A 20,250-nucleotide genomic window follows, 5' to 3' on the forward strand; every position below is an offset into this window, starting at 1 on the left:
AAACTATTCATCAGGCTCAGCCTCGGATCTATTGGGTTGGGAGTCTTGAGGGCTGGGGCCCAGGGAAGCATGTTGCTTCTCTTATTGGTGATCTGCTGTTATAATTACGATCATGTTTGTGGCTGACATTTTTGATGTCCCAGGAAAAACTGACGTGATTGGACAGCTCGTGTTCAAGAGGTGATGTTCTAGCTGCTCTTCTATACCTGGGTGATGGGAGGTAACAGCTTGGTGAAGTATTGTGAGTTTTGAAGTTGGGCAAGTCTATTAAAAGATCACTTTGCTGCGTTTCCTCTGCATTTTCCTATTTTCCTTAATTTGTTGGAGCTTGAATTACACACACACTAGTACCCATTTCCTAAGGCCACTGGAGAGACAAAATGAAATAATGAATGTAAACAATCAGCACAGAGGCTGGAGGTGGAGCTCAGTGGTACAGCATGCACCATGGGTTCCTGGCTTCTATTACAATAACTAGGCAAGCACAATGCCCAGTATACATCAGCAGCTCAAAAGAGGTTTGTTGAGCAACTGTTTTTCTTAGAGAACATATTTCCACTCAAGGCTCTCTCTCAAGCCCATTTTCCTACCCAGCTATGAAGCTGGAAGGACTCATCTCTCTTCCTTCACACAGTATTTCTGAGTCCTTAGGTAGCAGGTACATGCACAAGACGGGACATGTGCTCTGAAGGTTTATAAAATTAATCTCCTTCATTTATTTGGTTGAATTGGTCCTGAGGGAAAATGACTAAAAACAGAGCCTTGAAACCCAGCACAGTCATGAAATCATGTACAAGGTGGAGGATCTGAAAGAACTTGGTTTTTCACCACAAACTGACAGCCCCTGGTTAGAAAGAGCACAAAAGCTCCTGTGGTCGTGAACACGGAAGACCACCTAAGTTGACAACCAAGTCGAGATTCTTAGAATGGAAAGTGTGCGCATGGGGCGGGGGGGGGGGGGGGGGGGGGGGGGGGTGCGGCTGAGAGCTTCCCGGGTTTACTTGATAGGCATTTGACCTCTGTTTTGGAGATAGACCGTCTCTGCCAGAACCAGGGAGTTAGAAGGAAACATGGAGAGAAGCTGGCCCAAGAGGAGATAAGGAAAACAGTCAAACACTGTTCTTTCCCTGCTGAACTCGGCCATAAGAAGTCCAGCTACTGATGAACCAGGAAAAGAAACGTGCTGTTTTTACACATTTGAGTATGCTAAGGAGAAATAACAATCGAGACATAACGCTGGACTTCATTAAGCTCACAGTCAAAGCAAATCAGGGCTGCAAATGCAAACACACTCACAGGCCCAGGGAGGTAATGGACATCTTCAGAAGAGCCCTAGTGTAAGACAGGGAACAGAGGGGACTGTGGCGAAGCAGGTATGGGAGCTGTGAGATCTAACCTAGAGTTGTACTATAGCAATGTATTTCTACTATTATCACATTTTGGAATTTTTCAAAAGAAATGGAAAATCTCAAGTGTTACATGTGATATTTCTGGTGTGAAAAGAGATAATCAAAACTTCAACACACCAGGACATTAGATGGCCCAAGCAAAGCACGTCTATGAACAAATACAAGTTAAGATTTTGTTTGCCATTTGCGACCTCTGTCTATTTACCAATGCCAGATACAGTATGGATGCATAAATGCATGAATGAATGCATGCATGTACACATCATTGTTGCCATCCTCACAGAAAGTGGGAAACATCTGAAGAAAGTGCCTATGATGAGGTAGAATAAAGGAACACCCCTAAATAAAAGAATCCTCACACAGCCCAGGAAAAGCTTTACCTCTGCAAGTCTTGGTAGAGATGTCAAGATAGTACTGGGGGGCACAGGTCTCGTACTGGCATTCTCCAAAGAGCAGGACCTTGCTTGGATCTCGGCAGGAGGTACAGCTGCCCTGTGAATCACAGCTTCTGCAATGCGTGTTGCATGCTGAGTGCAGAGGAGAAGGAAATGACCAGATGATTACAACCACAAATACGGAGACACTGAGCAAAGCTAGACAGATGCCGCCTCAGAAAAAAGCCCTCTCCAACCTGCTCTTTAATTATGGCCCATAACCTTCCTCTGTGAGCAACAGACGCAGAAAACACCAGCTTTATTTTCCAAAATAGAAGAAGGTAATCCATTGTCTCAGAGATGAATATAAATCCAAGGACAAGAGTCCCATACCTAAACTGTTATGTGATTTAGCAACAGAATTCATACTGACTCGAAGACCAATGGCTTTATTTGAGCATTGCTTAAAAAATTAAGCCCCCTCCCATCATTTATATTACAGACACATTATTTTTAGGTGGCAATTTTATGGTGGAGAATGTGAAATCCTGTATTTTAAGACTTTGGACTTGGATGTGATCTGGTTTATTGGCTTACCCAGTTGTAACTCTCTGCAGCCAGGTACATCATTGATGCATTTGGGGCATGCCACAAACCGGTTTGCTTTCATCTCTGCAGCCCAACAATCGCCACTGCTCCTTCTACGCAGTCAGCCATGTTGGAAACCGTGGCGTCTATCCTGAGTCTTTCCTTCGTCCACCCTCATCTAGCTGTTCACTCATGTTCAAACTCTCCAACCAAACGTTAGAAACCGTATGCTTTTCTCATGTCCAGTGTGGAGATGAACCCAGGCTACTATCCCCCTGCTGGAGTACTGTCACGAATCATCACTACCAGAGCACTCTCACTCAGTCCTCCCTGCTGGAGCACTCTCACACAGTCCTCCCTGCTGGAGCACTCTCACTCAGTCCTCCCTGCTGGAGCACTCTCACACAGTCCTCCCTGCTGGAGTACTCTCACTCAGTCCTCCCTGCTGGAGCACTCACACTCAGTCCTCCCTGCTGGAGTACTCTCACCCAGAGATCCCTGCTGGAGCACTCACACACAGTCCTCCCTGCTGGAGCACTCTCACACAATCCTCCCTGCTGGAGCACTCACACACAGTCCTCCCTGCTGGAGCACTCACACACAGAGCTCCCTGCTGGAGCACTCACACACAGTCCTCCCTGCTGGAGTACTCTCACTCAGTCCTCCCTGCTGGAGCACTCTCACTCAGTCCTCCCTGCTGGAGCACTCTCACACAGAGCTCCCTGCTGGAGCACTCTCACACAGAGCTCCCTGCTGGAGCACTCACACAAGTCCTCCCTGCTGGAGCACTCTCACACAGTCCTCCCTGCTGGAGCACTCTCACTCAGTCCTCCCTGCTGGAGCACTCTCACACAGTCCTCCCTGCTGGAGCACTCTCACTCAGTCCTCCCTGCTGGAGCACTCTCACTCAGTCCTCCCTGCTGGAGCACTCTCACACAGTCCTCCCTGCTGGAGCACTCTCACACAGAGCTCCCTGCTGGAGCACTCTCACACAGAGCTCCCTGCTGGAGCACTCTCAGAGCGCTCCCTGCTGGAGCACTCTCACACTGAGCTCCCTGCTGGAGCACTCACACACAGAGCTCCCTGCTGGAGCACTCTCACACAGAGCTCCCTGCTGGAGCACTCTCACTCAGTCCTCCCTGCTGGAATACTCTCACTCAGTCCTCCCTGCTGGAGTACTCTCACTCAGTCCTCCCTGCTGGATTTTCCTTAAATCCTAGACAGTTTCTGGTCAGCATTTCTACAAATCTTCCTCCACCTTCCTTCCGCTCTTTCTGCCCCCTTTATATAACCACTGGCTCACTTATGTTTAACTCTGACTCATCGGCCTTGCCTTCCAGAATGCTTTTCTGGACTCTCATTCTAGAACGCTTCCATCCTGCATCTCCGTCCTGGTATATGCAACAGTGTTTATTCAAGAGATTGTTTCTTTGACATTTGTGTCATTTCAGCTATGGGACGCAGGAAGCCAAAGACCAGTTTTGTTTTATTCCTTTAAATATTCCATATCACTGAGCTGGTTCTCTGTCATGTAAGACATACTCAATAAATACCTGTTCTATAATGAAAGAAGCCACGTATTTCACACATGCGCACGTGTACACACACACACACACACACACACACACACACACACCAGCACCTCTGCCTCATTCTAAAATTTACTCAAAGCATATTTTAGAGTGAACAAGTATTGAGTATAGAGAGTTAGCTACTGTACATTTTAGGTCTATACCATATCAAAGAATGCAACACAATTCAGGGAAATTACTTACCTACAAAATAAAGGAACTAAATACTCCTGCTTTACCTACAGCTACTGTCATAAAATATTCATTTGAATATGAAGATTTGTAATTTGGGGTGCTAAGAAAATTCTAGGTTGGATTCTCAAACAGATAGTTTAGAATAACTAGAAAAGAATATTTCATCTGTTGAAAATTAATATGGACTAAATTTTTTATGGCTAGAATTTCTATGAACCGATTTTGATTTCAGCAAAGCACTTAATAAAGATGCCCGAGATAAACTTAAGAATATTTATCAGTGAGGTGTGGGAGGGTTGGAGTGCGAAATCTAGGCTTGGCAGGGCATACCTGTAACCCCAGTGCTGGAGAGGCAGAGGCGAAGGATGCCCCGAGCTCACAGGCTCCAGGTTCAATGAGAAATTCCCTCTCAATAAACAAGGTGGAAAGGGACTGAGGAAGGTATCTGGCACTGATCTTGGCTTCCACAGGCACACCCACACACATTCATGCACAGGCAAGTGCACACACAAACACATAAGATCATATGCATGCACGAACACACACACACACACACACACACACACACACACACACACACACACACACACCACAGATAAAATAGAGCCAAAAAACCTGTAGATACCTTTGAAGAAAGTTGAGCTGCATATTCAAAATTGATTGGTATATTTTTGAATTTGGTAAAAGATTTCCTAGTAGGACATTACAGTGATCAAGATATAAGGTTTTATTTGATCTGTATTTTTATTAATGACTTCAAAGAAACTAATGGCTCATGATATTTTAATACACCACATTTATACCAATATGGGAAATACGTTCAGTTATGTCTTACAATTAGAGCAATAAGAATTCAGGTTTGTTTTTTTTTAAACTAGAGGAAATAAATCTGAAGTAATCAAGCGAAATAAGCATAACTTCAGAAAGATCACACATGGAAGTAACATTATACAGACTGAGCAGGTTATACTCATGTATTCAGGAATATGTGTGTGTGTGCACTTACGTACTTGGATTTCATCAGGAGATGCAAAGCATTAATTTTTTTCACTGACTGTGGTTACATATGGTGTGTTTTATTCATCCCTGAACAGGAGGGAGGGTGTGACATATACCACAGCTCAAAGGGCCCATGAGGACACTGAACGGTAAGTCATCATGGTTAGCGTTCATTGTCAATTTGACAAAATCTAGAACATACAACATCTACATATGTCAACAAGCAGTGAAAAAATAGGCCACAAATCTGAAAGAGATCAAGGAGGGGTGTGTGGAATGGTGTGGAGTGAGGAAAGGGAAAGGGGGAATTATGTAATTATCTGATAATCTCAAAAAATAAACTAAGAGAAAGAAAGAACAGTCACACATTCACGCTCTTAAACCAAGTGAACACACACAGGATGAGGAAGTGTGGCATGGACAGCGGTTCCTACAGGCAAACCACCTGACCTATTTAGTTGATCAAAGGCTTCATATCAATTAAAACTGGAACACGGCCACTAAAGATACTGACATGCATAAGTTTAAGCTGAGAAGCCTTGCACACACCTAAATAGCCTTTGGATCTTCCTACTTGACAAGGGGATGGATGCACCGTCAGATCCAAGTGCCAGTTCCTCTGCCGGGGCTCAAGGCTACTTCCCTATCCTGACAGCTGAGGACTGGATGTGGCTTACTGCCATCTGTGTCCAGGCTCCTTAATCTTTCTATTCAATCGGCCCTTCCTCCAGGGACCTTAATGCACAACTCAGCCCCTTTAGTGACTACCAAAAGAAGTCCATTTATGGTGAGCACTCTGAATCCTAGAAGACTTTATGGAGAATGTGCAGGGATGCAGCATGTCACACTGAGGAGCAGGTGGCCACCATCTCTGTCTTCAGCTGCTTCCTCTCCTTCCTTCCCAGGCCATCTGCAAATGGCCGTGCTTGTCCTTCACATGGTTGTCCCACACATGCCACAGTCTCTTGGGCCTCAGTTTCCCCACCCAAAGATGCTTGTGGCTGGGTGTTCTCTATATCATATATCCAGACTACATAAAGGTGCATCCTGATGCAGCCATGTCAGGGGGCCCTCACTGAGAGAATCAGAGGCAGCTCTCGGAGGTTGAGATACTGGCCTCAGAAATCATTAAAGGGAGCAGATACGAGTGCCTTTATTCAGTAAGTGAGGACCTCACAGCATGTGGAGCTCATGGTCTCTTGATAGGCGACTCAACTCAGGTCTGAAAAATGCCCTTCCCCTCTGCTTTCACACTCCACCGGCTGCAGCTCTGCCCCGAACGAAGTCCAGGGGAGAAATGATTTAATCACAAACGCTGAAAGGCAGATATACGAACGAGGGAGAGGGCTTATTCTTTATTGCTCCATAGAGGAATTCTAGAGCCAGTCAGAACAAACAGGTCAACCACGCCTCCCAACAGGGGAGGTGGCTTCTTTCCCTCCCCTGTCCCTGCTCTGGGTTCAAGGCTGGCTCAGGTACTGGAACTCTTCAACCCAAAGCAATATGGGTCAAGCACTGAGCGGCTTCTTATCAGAGTTCCTACCTCATCTGGTTACTCTTAAATTCCAGAGTTAATAGAGAACACTTCCTAAATACTTCTTCAAACAGAACCTTGTGAGTTCCCCAGGGCAGACTTTCTTTAGCAACACACTGCTTCCCACAATGCTGGTTACAATCCCTTTAGCATACGGTTTCTAAAGGTGGCACGGTATAATTACCTGTAATAATGAACGCCACAAAGGGCCGTGACTGATGCTGTTTTGTTTGTTTTCACATAACAGAAACTCAGCCCCATTATGGGCATATTTTAGTCAGTTATAGCAGACTGAAACTTGAGGATGAAAGTTAGGAGAGTCCGAATTTAATGGGAATGCTCCGAGAAATCCCCTCTCCACAGTAGCACGTCCGTTTGTGCACAGGGGACCCTGCAGCACAGGGAAGGCTTCCCCAGGGAAAAGCATTGCAAGGCAACACGCTTTTGTCACCTACACTTCATACAAGGGATCTTCTGGAGTCCTTTGAGTTTCTGCTTCTGTGATCCTGAGGCTGTGGAGAGCCTCATAACTCCAAGTCACCATTTCTCCACCAACAAACGCTCTCTTGCTCTTGAATAGAAATGCAAGTATTTCATTCCTGCCTCAGCCATATTACAGAATATGCCAGGCCTGGCAGACAGCTGATATATACCAAGTTTTGCTACAAATATGAGGAAATCTTCCCATTGGTACACAAGAAGTTCCTATCTCTGGTACTTCAACAGATGATGCAAAATTCTGGGTGTTATACAGCTTCCCTACAAATACAAATGCTGAGACATAATTCAGTGAACTAGACGTGGTACCATTCTTCTTGTCTGTATCTATAAAAGCATCTTTTATTGAATGGCTAGCTTTTCATTCCCGATGGACTTGATATCAGTAACTTATTTGTGGTGAAAGAAATCATGCTGTCTGCTAGGGTCTGTGTTAAGTGCTACAGTATCAGGATGCAGCTACTATTATAATTCCCCCACGGCAGCTGGATTGAGACATGACTTCCATAGGCTTACATGTGGTACTCAGTTGGCAGTTGTTTGGGAAGGTTGTGGAAATTTTAGGAAGTGGAGCCTCACTGGAATGACTGGGTCACTGAGGGTGGCCCTTGAGATTTCACAGCCCAGCCCCACTTCCTGTTCACTCTCTGCTTCCTGAATGTGGATGCAATGCAACCAACCAGCCTTCTGTTACCACCACCATGACCTGGCTGCGTGCTACAGGTCTTTTCCTTCATGATGGACTGTATCCCTCTGGAACAGTATGCCTAAATAAACCCTCTCTCCCTTTGTCAGGGTATTTTTATCACAGCAACAAGAAAGTAACTGAGATACCCCCCCTTTATAGAAAGACTTGCCTTGGAGGAGGTGGGAATGGGAGGTGGGTTGGGAGGGAAGGCTGGGGGTAGAAGGAGGGAGGAAGGGGAATCTGTGGATGGTATGTAAAATGAATAGAAAATCTCTTAATAAAAAAAGGTGAATTGGCTTGCTTATGGGCATAATACTGGCGAGTGGCATTAGTACTTAAACTTCTAGAGTCCCCCAACTCTAGAGACTCCTTAAAGCCACTAGTCTATAATGCCTTCAACATGAGAATTCCTACAACATAAAATGGAAATATTCACTGTGATTTTCAAAGGTATAACAAATATTTAAGGATTTATTTATTTTTATTTACAGAGGGCTTTCTCACATGTATGTATGAGTACTACATGTGTTCAGTGTCCATGGAGGCCAAAAGGGGACATCTAGTCTCCTGGAAATGAAGTAACAGACGGTTGCAAGGCTCCATGTGTGTGCTGGCAACCACACCCAGGCCCTTAGCAAGAACAGCAGGTGCTTGCCACTGCTGGGCCATCCCTCCCACCCCAGGATGACAGGTTTTGAGTGACTTTCAGTAACTGAAATAATGTAAGCAGCCTCAGTGCCTGTCTGCTCCTTCATCTGTGAAGAATGTCCTCATCATTTTCCAGACCAGTTCTCTAATATATCCAAAGTCTTTATGTCTGATTCAGTGTCATTAATCAGAGCCATACTTGTCTGAGATGACATCTCTACATGTAACTCTTGTACAAGGACAGAATGACTAGTATTTCGGGAGGAAGCAGAACTATTTTACGTGTGACACCTTGCACGCTGCCAGTACCAATAGATAAAGATAGAAGATAAATTAAATCACAGATGCGCCTGGTCCATTGACCGTGCACTATGCTCCTTTCACTGCCCAGGATTAAAGGGCTGGATTGTTCAGATAACCATAAAGATGAAATGGACCGACACTTCTACTTTGTAGGAGATAACTGAAAAGGAGATGTTAAATGACTTGCCCAAGATCACACAGCCACCACTTAGAAAGAGAAGCACCTTCAACTGGGCTGACATCTAAGCCATGGTCTGCTAATGGTATCCATACTGCCTTTGCAGATTAGCTTCCTTTCTTCTATGAGATAAAGGCTGGGGGGGGGGGGGGGGGGGAAGAAAAACAGAAAAACTTCACATTTCTTCCAAACGCCCAGAAGGGCAGCAGGGGAGACAGTTCAGGAAACTTACGCTGGCAAGTTTGGTTATCATCCATGTAATGCCCGGGGAAGCAGGCGGTGCTGCAGGTGCCAAGGTGGGTCAGAACCAGCCCAGTGTCACAGGAGGAGCAGGAGAAAGGCCCTCCACTCTGGCAGCTTCTGCAGGAAGAATGACATCCTACAAAGGGAAAAAGACACACGTGAAACAGACAGGTGAACCTGGATGCTCTCCTTGTGACATTGAATAGCGTCAATCCACCGTGCTCTAGACTCTCACAGAGGACAAATCTCTGTGGATGCTTGTGGCAGAGCTTCTAGGTTAGGCTCAGTGAGGTGGGATGATGTAGTTTAAATTGCATGGGCTGAGGCCCTGGGCTGACCACAGAAGAAAACATAAATGGAGTACCTGCGTTCATTTCTCTCTGCTTCCCAAGTGGGGATGCAGAGGAACCAGTCGTCTCAAGCTCAGGCCCCCCAACTGAAAGACAAAGTAAACTCCTCCTTCCTTAACTGGCTTGTTCCGGTAGTCTGTGCCAGCAGTGAGGAGGCAATGAAGGTGCCCCCTCCCCCGACCAACATGTGGAGATGAAGACTTCAAACAGAGCACTCGCCTCCCCGGGCCAGGCTGCAGCCCCACCCGCACCATGCTTCCAGCCTCCTTTCTCTTTGAGACACCAAAGCCTCCTGTGATGCCAAAAGAACTTCCTCAGCACCCCAAATCCCCCACCAGTCCAGCACTTACTCACTTTGACAAGTGCCCCTCTCTGCATAGTGTCCAGGAGGACAGTCAGTAACACAGTGATCCCCGAGCAGCAGGTGGCGGGCATGCTGGCACTTTAGGCAGACACTCCCTGTGTCATGGAGGTTAGCCACACAGTGCTGGCACAGGGGATGGCAGTCTGGAGAGGGAAGAAGAGAGAATCAAGCACTCATGCTCATGTGCCAAGGTCTAATCAGCACACCACAGGGTAGCGGAGGGGGTGGGGGGAGGATGTCGATACCACAGCCGCAGCTCAGCCATCTAGAGAGGAGCCCCGGAGGCTGCACCCTAGGAAAGTAGAAGCTGAGCTTGTAGAAATCATGGCTTGAGGGTTTTAGTAAATGGTTGTAGTAGAGGCACAGCACAGCAATTGAGTTTTCATTTCTTTCCAATTGAACGACCTTCAAGTACTAGGGCTTTGCCTGACAGATACTTGACGTAGTAGAGGGACCTGCCAGTCCAACAGGAACAGCCAGATCAGAAGGTGTAACTTCTCCCCCCAGGAGCAAGAGCCCTTGAGGGGCTGTGAGTCCTCATCACTGCGCAGGCTCCCCAGCCTGCCTGCCACGGGACTCCTGCACACGGCTCAGAGCCAGCCAGCGCGCGGCAGTGAGCCTTCAAAATGGGGAGAGTGAGGTTAGGAGATAATTGGATCGAGTCGCTTGAACATTTTAGTCTTTAAGTGAAGACAGAATTATAACGATGGGCTGTGAGTGGGAAAATCATTTTCATGACCAGATAGATGGTTCTCAGCAGCTCTGTCAGAGCAGCTGTGATTAAAGCCATAAAACAAATTATCGTGTGTGGCCGGTCCTCTCTTGTTCTCACTCATCTAATAGTCATCCTTTAATAAAGAGCTCGATTGGGTTCAGCTTCCCATTGTGGGTGAACACTTCCTCTGCTCGGCCTTCAAGCGGGAATGACCCTCAAAGTCTCATCCACAATCCTTCACCTGGACGGCAGAGGAAACCTGGGGATCCTAATCACCGCCAAAATGAAAACGGCTGAGGTGAAGGACAGACGAAAGGACTGTGGTTTTAGGCCCTTTCTGGGTTTTCCCCAGGGCACTCTGAGCACTTATTTGCACCTGTTCATACCCTACCAGGGCTCAGATGTCTTGTTTCATCTCTTGGCATTGTAAGTCATGATAGTGATCTGGGCCACATTTGCTCTTAAAAAAAAAAAAAAAAGCCCATGTCAGCCACACAGATGGCATCCATGATCCCCACTAGAAGAGATCTGGCTCCTGCGCTTTTGGAGAAATGTTAACTGCTGATTTAACGGTTGATCATCAACAAATATTCTCAGCACAGGAAGCACATCTCATTCCCGTGCAGCACTCTACCCGGCGTGAGACCACTGCCCTAGAGACCCACTACTGCCACCCCAGATGTCAAGTCAAAGGGCCCTCTTCAAAAATGCCGACTCTTCTCCCATCACACAGAACTGAGGTCCCTGGCCTTCTTCTGAACCTGGGAGTCTCAAAGAGCAGGCAGCCTTCTGCCAGCATTAGAGACAATACATGATATCTAGGAGCCAAATGAATCCTTATTACAGCCCTTCAGTACATTGTCAAGGAAATGGCGGCCACACTAAGAGAAATATGAGAAGGAGGCTGTTCCCTGACCCCCCACCCCCCACCCCACTGCTGTGTCAACGCCAAGCACTTTGTTCTTATCCTGCGCTGCCCTCTTAGGGTAGAAGCACACCCCTAGAGGTATGCCTAAAGAGGTTGAAGTGCTTCAGAAAATAAGAGCAAATGAAGCTGGTGTTTTAGGAGGATGGGAGCCCAGGAAACACTCACTACCTAGAAAAGGCCCCAGTGGCTGGGGTGCCATGAGCTCGTCTTCCTCCGGGCAAGTGTGGGCAGAGTACTCCGGGTCTGGGCACGTGTGGACAAGATTTGCAGCTGTTTGGTTGGGCTAGAGAACAGCTGTGGCTGACAGAAGCTTTCTCAGACAGGGACAGGAGAAAGAATGGTCGCCATGGTGACACTCTGAGGACCAAGTAAGCAGCCTGAGGATACAGTAAAGAGGTTGATTTGTCTGATTTGGGGAGCTCTGCAAGCTGTTTGCATAAAGACCAGAATACATATCCGGGACATTATCCAGCTTCGGTCGGGCCATGAACTGCCCTTTCTGCTTTCAGCAGCCATCCTGGAATCCTCTCCACTCCTTCCAAGATGCCACAACACCACACCAAGTGCTCTGCCCGACGCCACTCAGCTCGTGGGCATCATGCCCTCTTTTGGCTGGGAACATCTGTCTTCACTCATTTCTATCCCATTTCCCACCTCACTGGATTCCTCCTGACGTGCTGGATTCTGTCCTCAGTGCTCTCCCCCGCCTCTTCACTCTAGCCTTGACCCAACCCTAAACGCACTGCACACTACCTCCGGCCCCAGAGGATTTCTGTACAAACAAACATCTTGTGCCGCTGTCTCTCCCTAACCACCTGTGACTGCCTTGGTTGGAAAAATACCCCCGCAAGCTCTTGAGTTTGAACACTCAGTTGGTGATACTGTTTTCCCAGGTTGTGGAACCTTCTGGAAGGAGGACCTAGCTGGAGGAGGTGGTTTGCTGGGTTTGTGAGGAGTAGGCCCTGAGGTTACAGTTCAGCCTGGCTTCTAGGGTCATTTCCTCTGCCTCCTGATTGCCCAGACATGAGCAAGCCACTGTTTTCCCCCACCATAATGCATGGTCTCCTTAAAACTGTCAAAGTAAAACCCTTCCTCCTCTGACTTGCTTCCTGTCATATATTCCGTCAGAGAAAAGAGTACCTAACGTGTCTCCCAGCTTCCTTCCCTTCCTAACACCTATTTTGCTGTGTCCTGTTTCAGCGTCTACAACTGTTTTGCCAAGGTCTCTAGTGGACTCCAAGTGACAAAATTCCTCGTTATCCTATCAGAAAGCCCGCAACATGCAACACTTCTGACCAGCCTTCCTCCTTGAAGTCCTTGCTCTCCTCTTAGCCTAGTTTATCCTAGAGCTGACATTGGTCGGTCCTCTTTCTATGTCCAATGGACAGATAAGTATAAAAATTCATTACAGTCCTTGTGCCAGTTAATCTTGATCGTCAACTTGAGATTTAGAGCCACAACCTCTAGGATTGTCTCGGGCAATGGTTCTCAATCTTCCTAATGTCTCAAGTTGCGGCAACCCCCAATCATAAAATTATTTTTGTTGATACTTCATAACTGTAATTTTGCTACTGTTATGAATCATAATGTAGATATTTGTGTTTTCCTGCTTGACCCCAAAGGGGTCCTGACCCACTCACTGCTCAGGGGATGTTTAAATGTGCAAAAAAGACTCATCTTGAATTTGAGTGGCACCATGCTCACAGGCTGGAGCCAGAAGCTAAATAAAAAGGGGGGAAGACGCTTGAACACCAGCACTCATCTCCATTGTCTCCTGCTTACAGACAAAGCATTTTCTGACACCCCACATTTCTGCCGCCATATCTTCCCCATGGAGCTCTTCCTACCTACCATGCCTTTTCTCTGTTCCGAGTATTACCAAAAGCTAAAAGTCCAAAACAAACCTGTCCTTCCTCAGGTCGCTTCTTTTGGGTATCTGATCACAGTAAAGAGAAAAGTAACTAATGCACCCCTCCATAACTTCTGTCCGCCCGACCACCTCTGTGGAAACCTCAAACCCAAACGTAGCTGGCTGTGTGCATTCAGATCCCAGAAGCCAGTGGGAGGGTGTCAAGAGTGCAGGCTGCAATCACTCAGGGCCCCAGCTCCCTTCCAGAGCTCCGTGTTAAAGCAGCCACAGGAAGACATCCATCAATCCCATGGCATATCACAAGGCATGATAGAGTGAATACCCAGAGGCAAAGAAGAAATCAATAAATGACATCTGGAAATATAAAAGTCAACCATGAGTTGCCCAGAGTGTCACATTCATCCAAGTTAGATTACAGCTCTGCCTTACACAGGAGATTATAACTACTTCAGTTTGAAAAGTTGGACTTTCTAACTCTTTTTGTTCACTGCCTGTATTTATTCTATTGTTCAAAAAGTCACACTGAATACCCAATCCTATGAATAAATTCATTTCAAAACAACAATCTGAGGGAGTTCCTGTATTAATCCCTTCACCCAAACCTCCCTTCCCACTCCTTCCCACCAGCCCCAACAAAACACCACTTAAATAAATAGGTGGTGGAATCCTGCTGTGAATCAGGGTTGGCTGACTGATTTTTATTAAACCAAGGGAAAAAGAATAATAAATTTCTGAAATCTAGGAAACGGCTTTTTTTTTTTCATAAGCTTCAAGTCAAAATCTTTTTAGAAAAAAATTCCTTGGGAGACCTCAGAATGACTGATGATATAGGAAGGAAGCCAGAAACCAGAGCAACAAGAGCCTGAGGATCAATACGAATGTTCTGACTTACATTCAGAGAAGTATTGTGCCCTAGGGCAGACACGGAACTCAGGACACCGGGCTACAAGTGGCCAGTCCCACCGGGCACCACCTGCAAGCTGGCTCAAGGCTCCAGCCTGAGCGGCGGTGGTCAGCATAGAAGAGGGACCTTGCTGTGTTCAAAATCTATTCAATAATTTCAGTCCTCTGACAGCAAAGCCATCTATAGAATAAGATATGAAAAATAATTTCTCAAACTATAAACAAAAAAACAAACCACTGTAGGAATGCTTTTCAGAGTTCAGAACTACTAGCGTTGACATTTTATTTTCCTTTATACTTTTTCGACACAAACTTTCACATGTAGATTTTTACACAGATGAGATTCTATGAAGTGTGGACTCACTGCACTTCCTACTCAGCCCCATCACCATCTCCACATGCCATTAGGGACATTTAGTCAACACTGTTTTTAAGGACTACATGATATTGTAGCTTTAAGTCAACAAACAGAAAAGGTCATTTTTATTACAGAGTGGACCTTTGTCTCCACTTTTCTATTTAAGGCCACAATAAATAGCTTTGTGCATAAATGTTGACCTGCATTCCTGATCATTTTTAAAGGACAACATTAGAGGGTATAACTAATAATATCCTTTGAGCTTGTATTTGTGACCTCTGAACACACGCTAGGTACTGTCTCAACTGCCACCGCGCAAATCCCTTCTGAGGGGACAGTCTACTCCACCCCATCCTGTCCCCTTGCCAAATGAGGAAACCGAGATGGAGAACTTAATTCCTCGGTTCACACATGCCAGACCCAGATGAACACGCATCTTTACCATGGTGGGCATGAAAAACTATGTCCAATTCTTTATAGGCACTACAAATTTCTTTCTAGAAAGTTCTTACCATTTTATGTTTCTAAGAGACATTTGAGTCTATTTTGTCATAACTATGCTGACACTATGAATATATGAGTATTATAATATATATTTAAATGAATATATACATATAAAAGTGAATGTATACACTTATACATATATATATACATATTTAAATAAAACAACCTTGAATACTCAGGTTAATGAAAAGTTGTCTTTTACCTTATTGTTTTATAATTGTAGGTGAAGTTAAGCATTTGAAAAAATAATTTTCAAACAACAAAAAAATTTAAGTAGATACAGTATTTGCAGAGTTTTTTTTGGCACAGTTGGTTAAACGACCCTGAGTTTATGATTCTGTCCAGGCAGTAAACATGTACAAGGAAACTGTAGTATGCAACGCCAGTCCATGTGTCCTTTCCTTACTGTTCACAACCACCCCACCGAAAAGGCAGCATGGCGTCATAAGCTCTCCCTAGGGTGTCATCGAAACCTCACCTGCGCAGATACCAAATTTGTCAGCCCAAGGCACAGGTAAAAGGTTAAAAGTGGGGGAAGGGTTGCCGACAAGCCAGCCTGAGTGTGCACTCAGGAAAGAAGAAACCCTGGCCTTCCTCCTTCAATACAGCACGCAGCCTCTCCAAATTCCTACCCCAGCCTAGAGAAACACCTCATCTGAGGGGAAAGAGCAGCAAGGCCATCCACTCTGTGCCAGAGTCCCCTCCCAGGGAGCAGCTTAGATGCTGAGCAGAACTGGCTACCTCTCACCTTACAGAGGGCTGTGCCTACAGTAGGCCGAGATGCAGGCTAATGGAGGTGGCAGGCTGAGCAGTGGAGCGCATGTAGTGAGTGTGGCGTGGTAACAGTGACAGACGACACACCAGGCTTTAGGGATAAGGACGGGGGCCTAGGCACTATGTACCAGGAGCCAAACTACTTCAAAGGTAAGGACACTTTTGGGAAAAGGGGGGGGCGGGGAAGTCAAGTCACCTGCAAAGATAAGAGAACTGGGCAGGGTGGGAGGGGATGGGAAGGGTTTTAAAAAACCAACAGTTAGACCCAAACCGGTAGTTGAATAAAACAAGATGTGTCCGAGAGAGAAATGAGTTTCTAGATGGCTGGTCTGAGTATGCATACAAAGCTGGGAGTGGTGGTGCACATTTGTAGTCCCAGCATCAGGGAGGTCTCAGAAAAGATTACCACAAATTCAAGGTCACCCTGAGCTACACAGATCTTGTCTCAGACAGACAAAGAACACACAAAGGAGCCCATGTGAGACAGGTCAGTGTGATGGCTCAGCGTCTGAAGGTGCTTGCCACTAAGCCTGACAACTTGACTACAAACCCTAGGACCTACTCGGTGGAAGGAGAGAAGTGAGTTGCACAAATTGTTTTCTGACTTTAATATGCATGTTGTGACACACGTGTGCCTATGAACACACACACACACACACACACACACACACACACAAATAAATATGATCCTCTTACAGATCTTGGCTCCAAGATGGCCAAAAAGAGTTGGGACAAAACAACAGTTGGGATAAAAAAGGTCATGGCCACGTGCTGCCGACGGACTGCACAACTATACCCTGTGTGTGTCTAAGAATAAAACTACTGAGATGCTGCTCTTCATTCTGAATACAGTAGAGACCTCTGCCTCCAGGGACATCCTGAGGAGAGTGCCTTCAATGATTTTGTGCTTTCCAAGCTCCATTACTATGTATGTGCGTGTTCTGCCATTCACAGCACGGAGAGCAGGGATTGATCTCATGAAGCCTAGAAGGACTGAAACCTCCACAGGATTTAGACCTGCGTGTGTTGTGGGCTGATCTCCGCTGAAGCCTGCATAAAGGGCTGGCTTCATAAGGACAAAAGAAAAACCATCTGGGAAAAATAAAAGAAAATAGAAACTATACTTTAAAATAAACATGTAAGCAAATGCAATAAAAACTAAGAATATTGGGAGACCTGGTGGCCCCTGGAAAGGTTAGTGAGGAGTGTAGCCTCTAGTTTTCAAAACCCACTTCAACCTAGGGGGAAAAGTTTGTTACTTGGCTCTGTGTGTGTGTGTGTGTGTGTGTGTGTGTGTGTGTGTGTGTGTGTGAGAGTGAGAGAGAGAGAGAGAGAGAGAGAGAGAGAGAGAGAGAGAATATACAACTGCCTTGTCAGTTACAATCTGAGCTAACAAAGACAGAACTATCCCTAGGGCCAGGCAAATGTGTCCATTCTACAATCCAAACAAATTTAAATGCGGCAAGAGTCCCGTGTCTCCAGGCACCACAGATGACTGTGTGTCCCTGTGAACTGCTGTGACAACACCAGTCACCTCATGCAGCCTATCTCATACTCCATAAGAACTGATCTGATCTGGAGAGGAGACTTGATTCTTCTTGGTAGGTGGCAACCATCTGAGAAACAGTGACTCTGATGTCCCTGGCTATGGGAGTACAGCCAGTCAGAAATGACGTCCTTAAAATGGCAGTGTCCTCCGAGAAGCCAACCAACCCTAGAGCGAACTCCCCCGCAATGGCCCCATCACCCTTTCCGCCTGTGCCTAGGATTCATCGGAAGCCATTCCTCAGGACACTCCAGAGGGATCTCCTACAACTCCGGCTCCATCTTTACTGCTGCTGCAGTTGCTAGAATAGGGGCCTGAATTTCCAACCCACCAATCTAACAGCCTTGGTGAGGATTAACATCCCATCCTAAAGCCCCATCTGTGCAGGAAGGCATTCACAGCCAGCTCATCTCCCTGCCGATAATCAAAAACCAGGAGGCTGACCTCAGATATGCCTGGATGATGTGTGCATACACTGGTTGCTTAAGCAGTGCCTATTGCAGGAAGCTGCCTTTCAGATTCCTCCCACTGCCACTCAGTAAGTGAAATCTTCTTGTCACTGTTGCAATTACAGTGGAGGGTCTTTAACTCTAACATTCATTAGGAGTGACAAGCAGAAAAGTGAGACTCGGGATACATTTATGCTCAGCCCGTTTTGGATTACTGGTGTATAATGAGCATGTGTGTGGTGGGGAGCAGGCAGATGGGCTTCCAGTTGTTTGTATACGTGCCACCTTGTTAATACACAGTGAATTCACGCTCAGAGCAAGCAAATTAATGAACATATTACCGGGAAGTCTGGAGACAGAGAACTAGCTCCAGATAAAATAAATACATTCTCTATTTTAAGCACTAGAAGATTCTATTTGTTTTCTAAATAGACACAGCATGCAGACATGCTCACAATCTAAACAAATCAAAAATTAATATTTGAACTCAGCAGCCGCGACACCCTCTAATATGTTACCCTTCAGCTGTGAGGAAATTGCATGTGGTCATCACTGTGTGATGTTTTCTCCAAATCAGAGGCTCCGCTCCGAGGATCAGTGAGGATTACCCACGATCATGATGGATGGCAGCACACACCAGTGAGATGACTTAGTTCTCATCTTTAGAACAAAGCCAAGATAGCTTGAAGATATTCTAGTCAATGTGTGCTATGGTCTGAATGTTGATTTCATGGGGCAGTGACTCTTTAGCTGGTAAATAATGTTCTATAAAGACAAATTTAGACACACAGGGAGAATTTCAATAATATCTTACGGGTTGATTGGGTTCTTAACACAACTACATTAAGTACATGAGAAGTAGGTAAAATAAACAACACTTGTAACTGTTCTCTACCAGGTAAAAGAGAGATGATGTCATGCAGAACCTACAGGCCTTTTCAAAGTATAGGAATCAGTTCTGTAAACCTGTTCAAGAGCCTATGGTTGTAGTGGAGAGCCTACAAGGACTATTTTGCTGAATGGTCTTGTTCAACTACCTTCTTTTTTTAATTTAAATATATATATATATATATATATATATATATATATATTTTTTTTTTTTTTCATTTTATATAACAACCCCAGTTCCTCCTCCCTCCCTTTTTCCCACCTCCTCACCTCCCTCCCACTCTACCCCCATCCACTCCTCAGAGTGGGTAAGGCCTCCCATGGTAGTCAACAAAGTCTGGCATACCAAGTTGAAGGAGAGCCTAGCCGCTCCCCATTGTATCAAGGCTGAGCAAGGTATTCCACCACAGAGAATGGGTTCCAAAAAGTCATCAACTACCTTTTGAATACCAGTGTTAAGTCCATAGATTAGTGTGGTGCCCAATCAGAGATGCTTCTGTTAAATCCACAGGTTAGTATGGTGCCCAATCAGAGATGCTTCTGTTAAATCCACAGGTTAGTATGGTGCCCAATCAGAGATGCTTCTGTTAAATCCATGGGTTAGTGAGGTGCCCAATCAGAGAAGCTTCTACTGTAGAGAGTGGTGGGAAATGCAGAACCTCAGAACTGAAAGCATCAAGACTGAGTGATGCTGGAGCGCTTGGTCTAAATGGAAGAGCTGTGTGACCCCTTTCAATACTCAATGAATATCATGGGAGGAGTATAAAGACTTTAAGAGTCAGCGGATGGGAAGGTGTGCAACAAGAAGACATCTTCTTGGAGATGCAGTTATAGTCGTGAACTCACTGCAGCTGTGGTTATCTGCACAAATGCAGTTCAAGACTAGGTCCCTCACCATTTCACCATGTGTGTTGGGTCTCCTCATTCACAAGACCTCCTTGCTTCCGGAGGGACAACTGGCCACAAAGGTAGATGGGCAGGAGGTACTGTCTCTCCAGTGGTGGCATCACTGACAGGCATTTTGCTCTATAATCTACCCATGGTCGGGATGGAACGAACTAAACTCGGCGGGCCACCCATTAAAAACGAGCCATGGAAGTAAGAGAAGCCCTGAGGAGGAGGAGGCTCCCACAGCAAGGAGACAGAGAGGAGAATGGGGTGAAAACAACAGAAATTGATTCTGTAAATGTATGAAAGACAAAACAAAGAGTGTAGGATTTGAATTCTGATTCCTTGTTAAGAACTGATAGAGTTCAATTTGTAAAGCAAGCATCAAAGAAATAAAAAGAAAATATGAATGGCAGAAGAGAAAGAAGCAACCTATTCCTTCACCTTTTAATTATTATGTTGGGCTCAGCCCACCCAAAAGTGCT

The 20,250-nt window shown here is 45.7% G+C and overlaps 1 protein-coding gene across 1 annotated transcript in view; it reads right to left on the bottom strand.

Moving 5' to 3' along the window:
- The window catches only part of Fras1 (Fraser extracellular matrix complex subunit 1), a 417,436-nt gene that overhangs the window by 146,726 nt on the left and 250,460 nt on the right, over window positions 1-20,250 (bottom strand). The window contains exons 21-23 of the mRNA XM_036200993.1: window positions 9,933-10,085; window positions 9,218-9,364; window positions 1,790-1,936 (exon numbers count right to left, since the gene is read on the bottom strand). Coding sequence (XP_036056886.1) covers window positions 1,790-1,936; window positions 9,218-9,364; window positions 9,933-10,085 — 447 coding nt within the window. The remainder of the gene's footprint in view (window positions 1-1,789; window positions 1,937-9,217; window positions 9,365-9,932; window positions 10,086-20,250) is intronic.

Source organism: Onychomys torridus, chromosome 10, assembly GCF_903995425.1.
Source record: "Onychomys torridus chromosome 10, mOncTor1.1, whole genome shotgun sequence".
Lineage (NCBI taxonomy): Eukaryota > Metazoa > Chordata > Mammalia > Rodentia > Cricetidae > Onychomys > Onychomys torridus.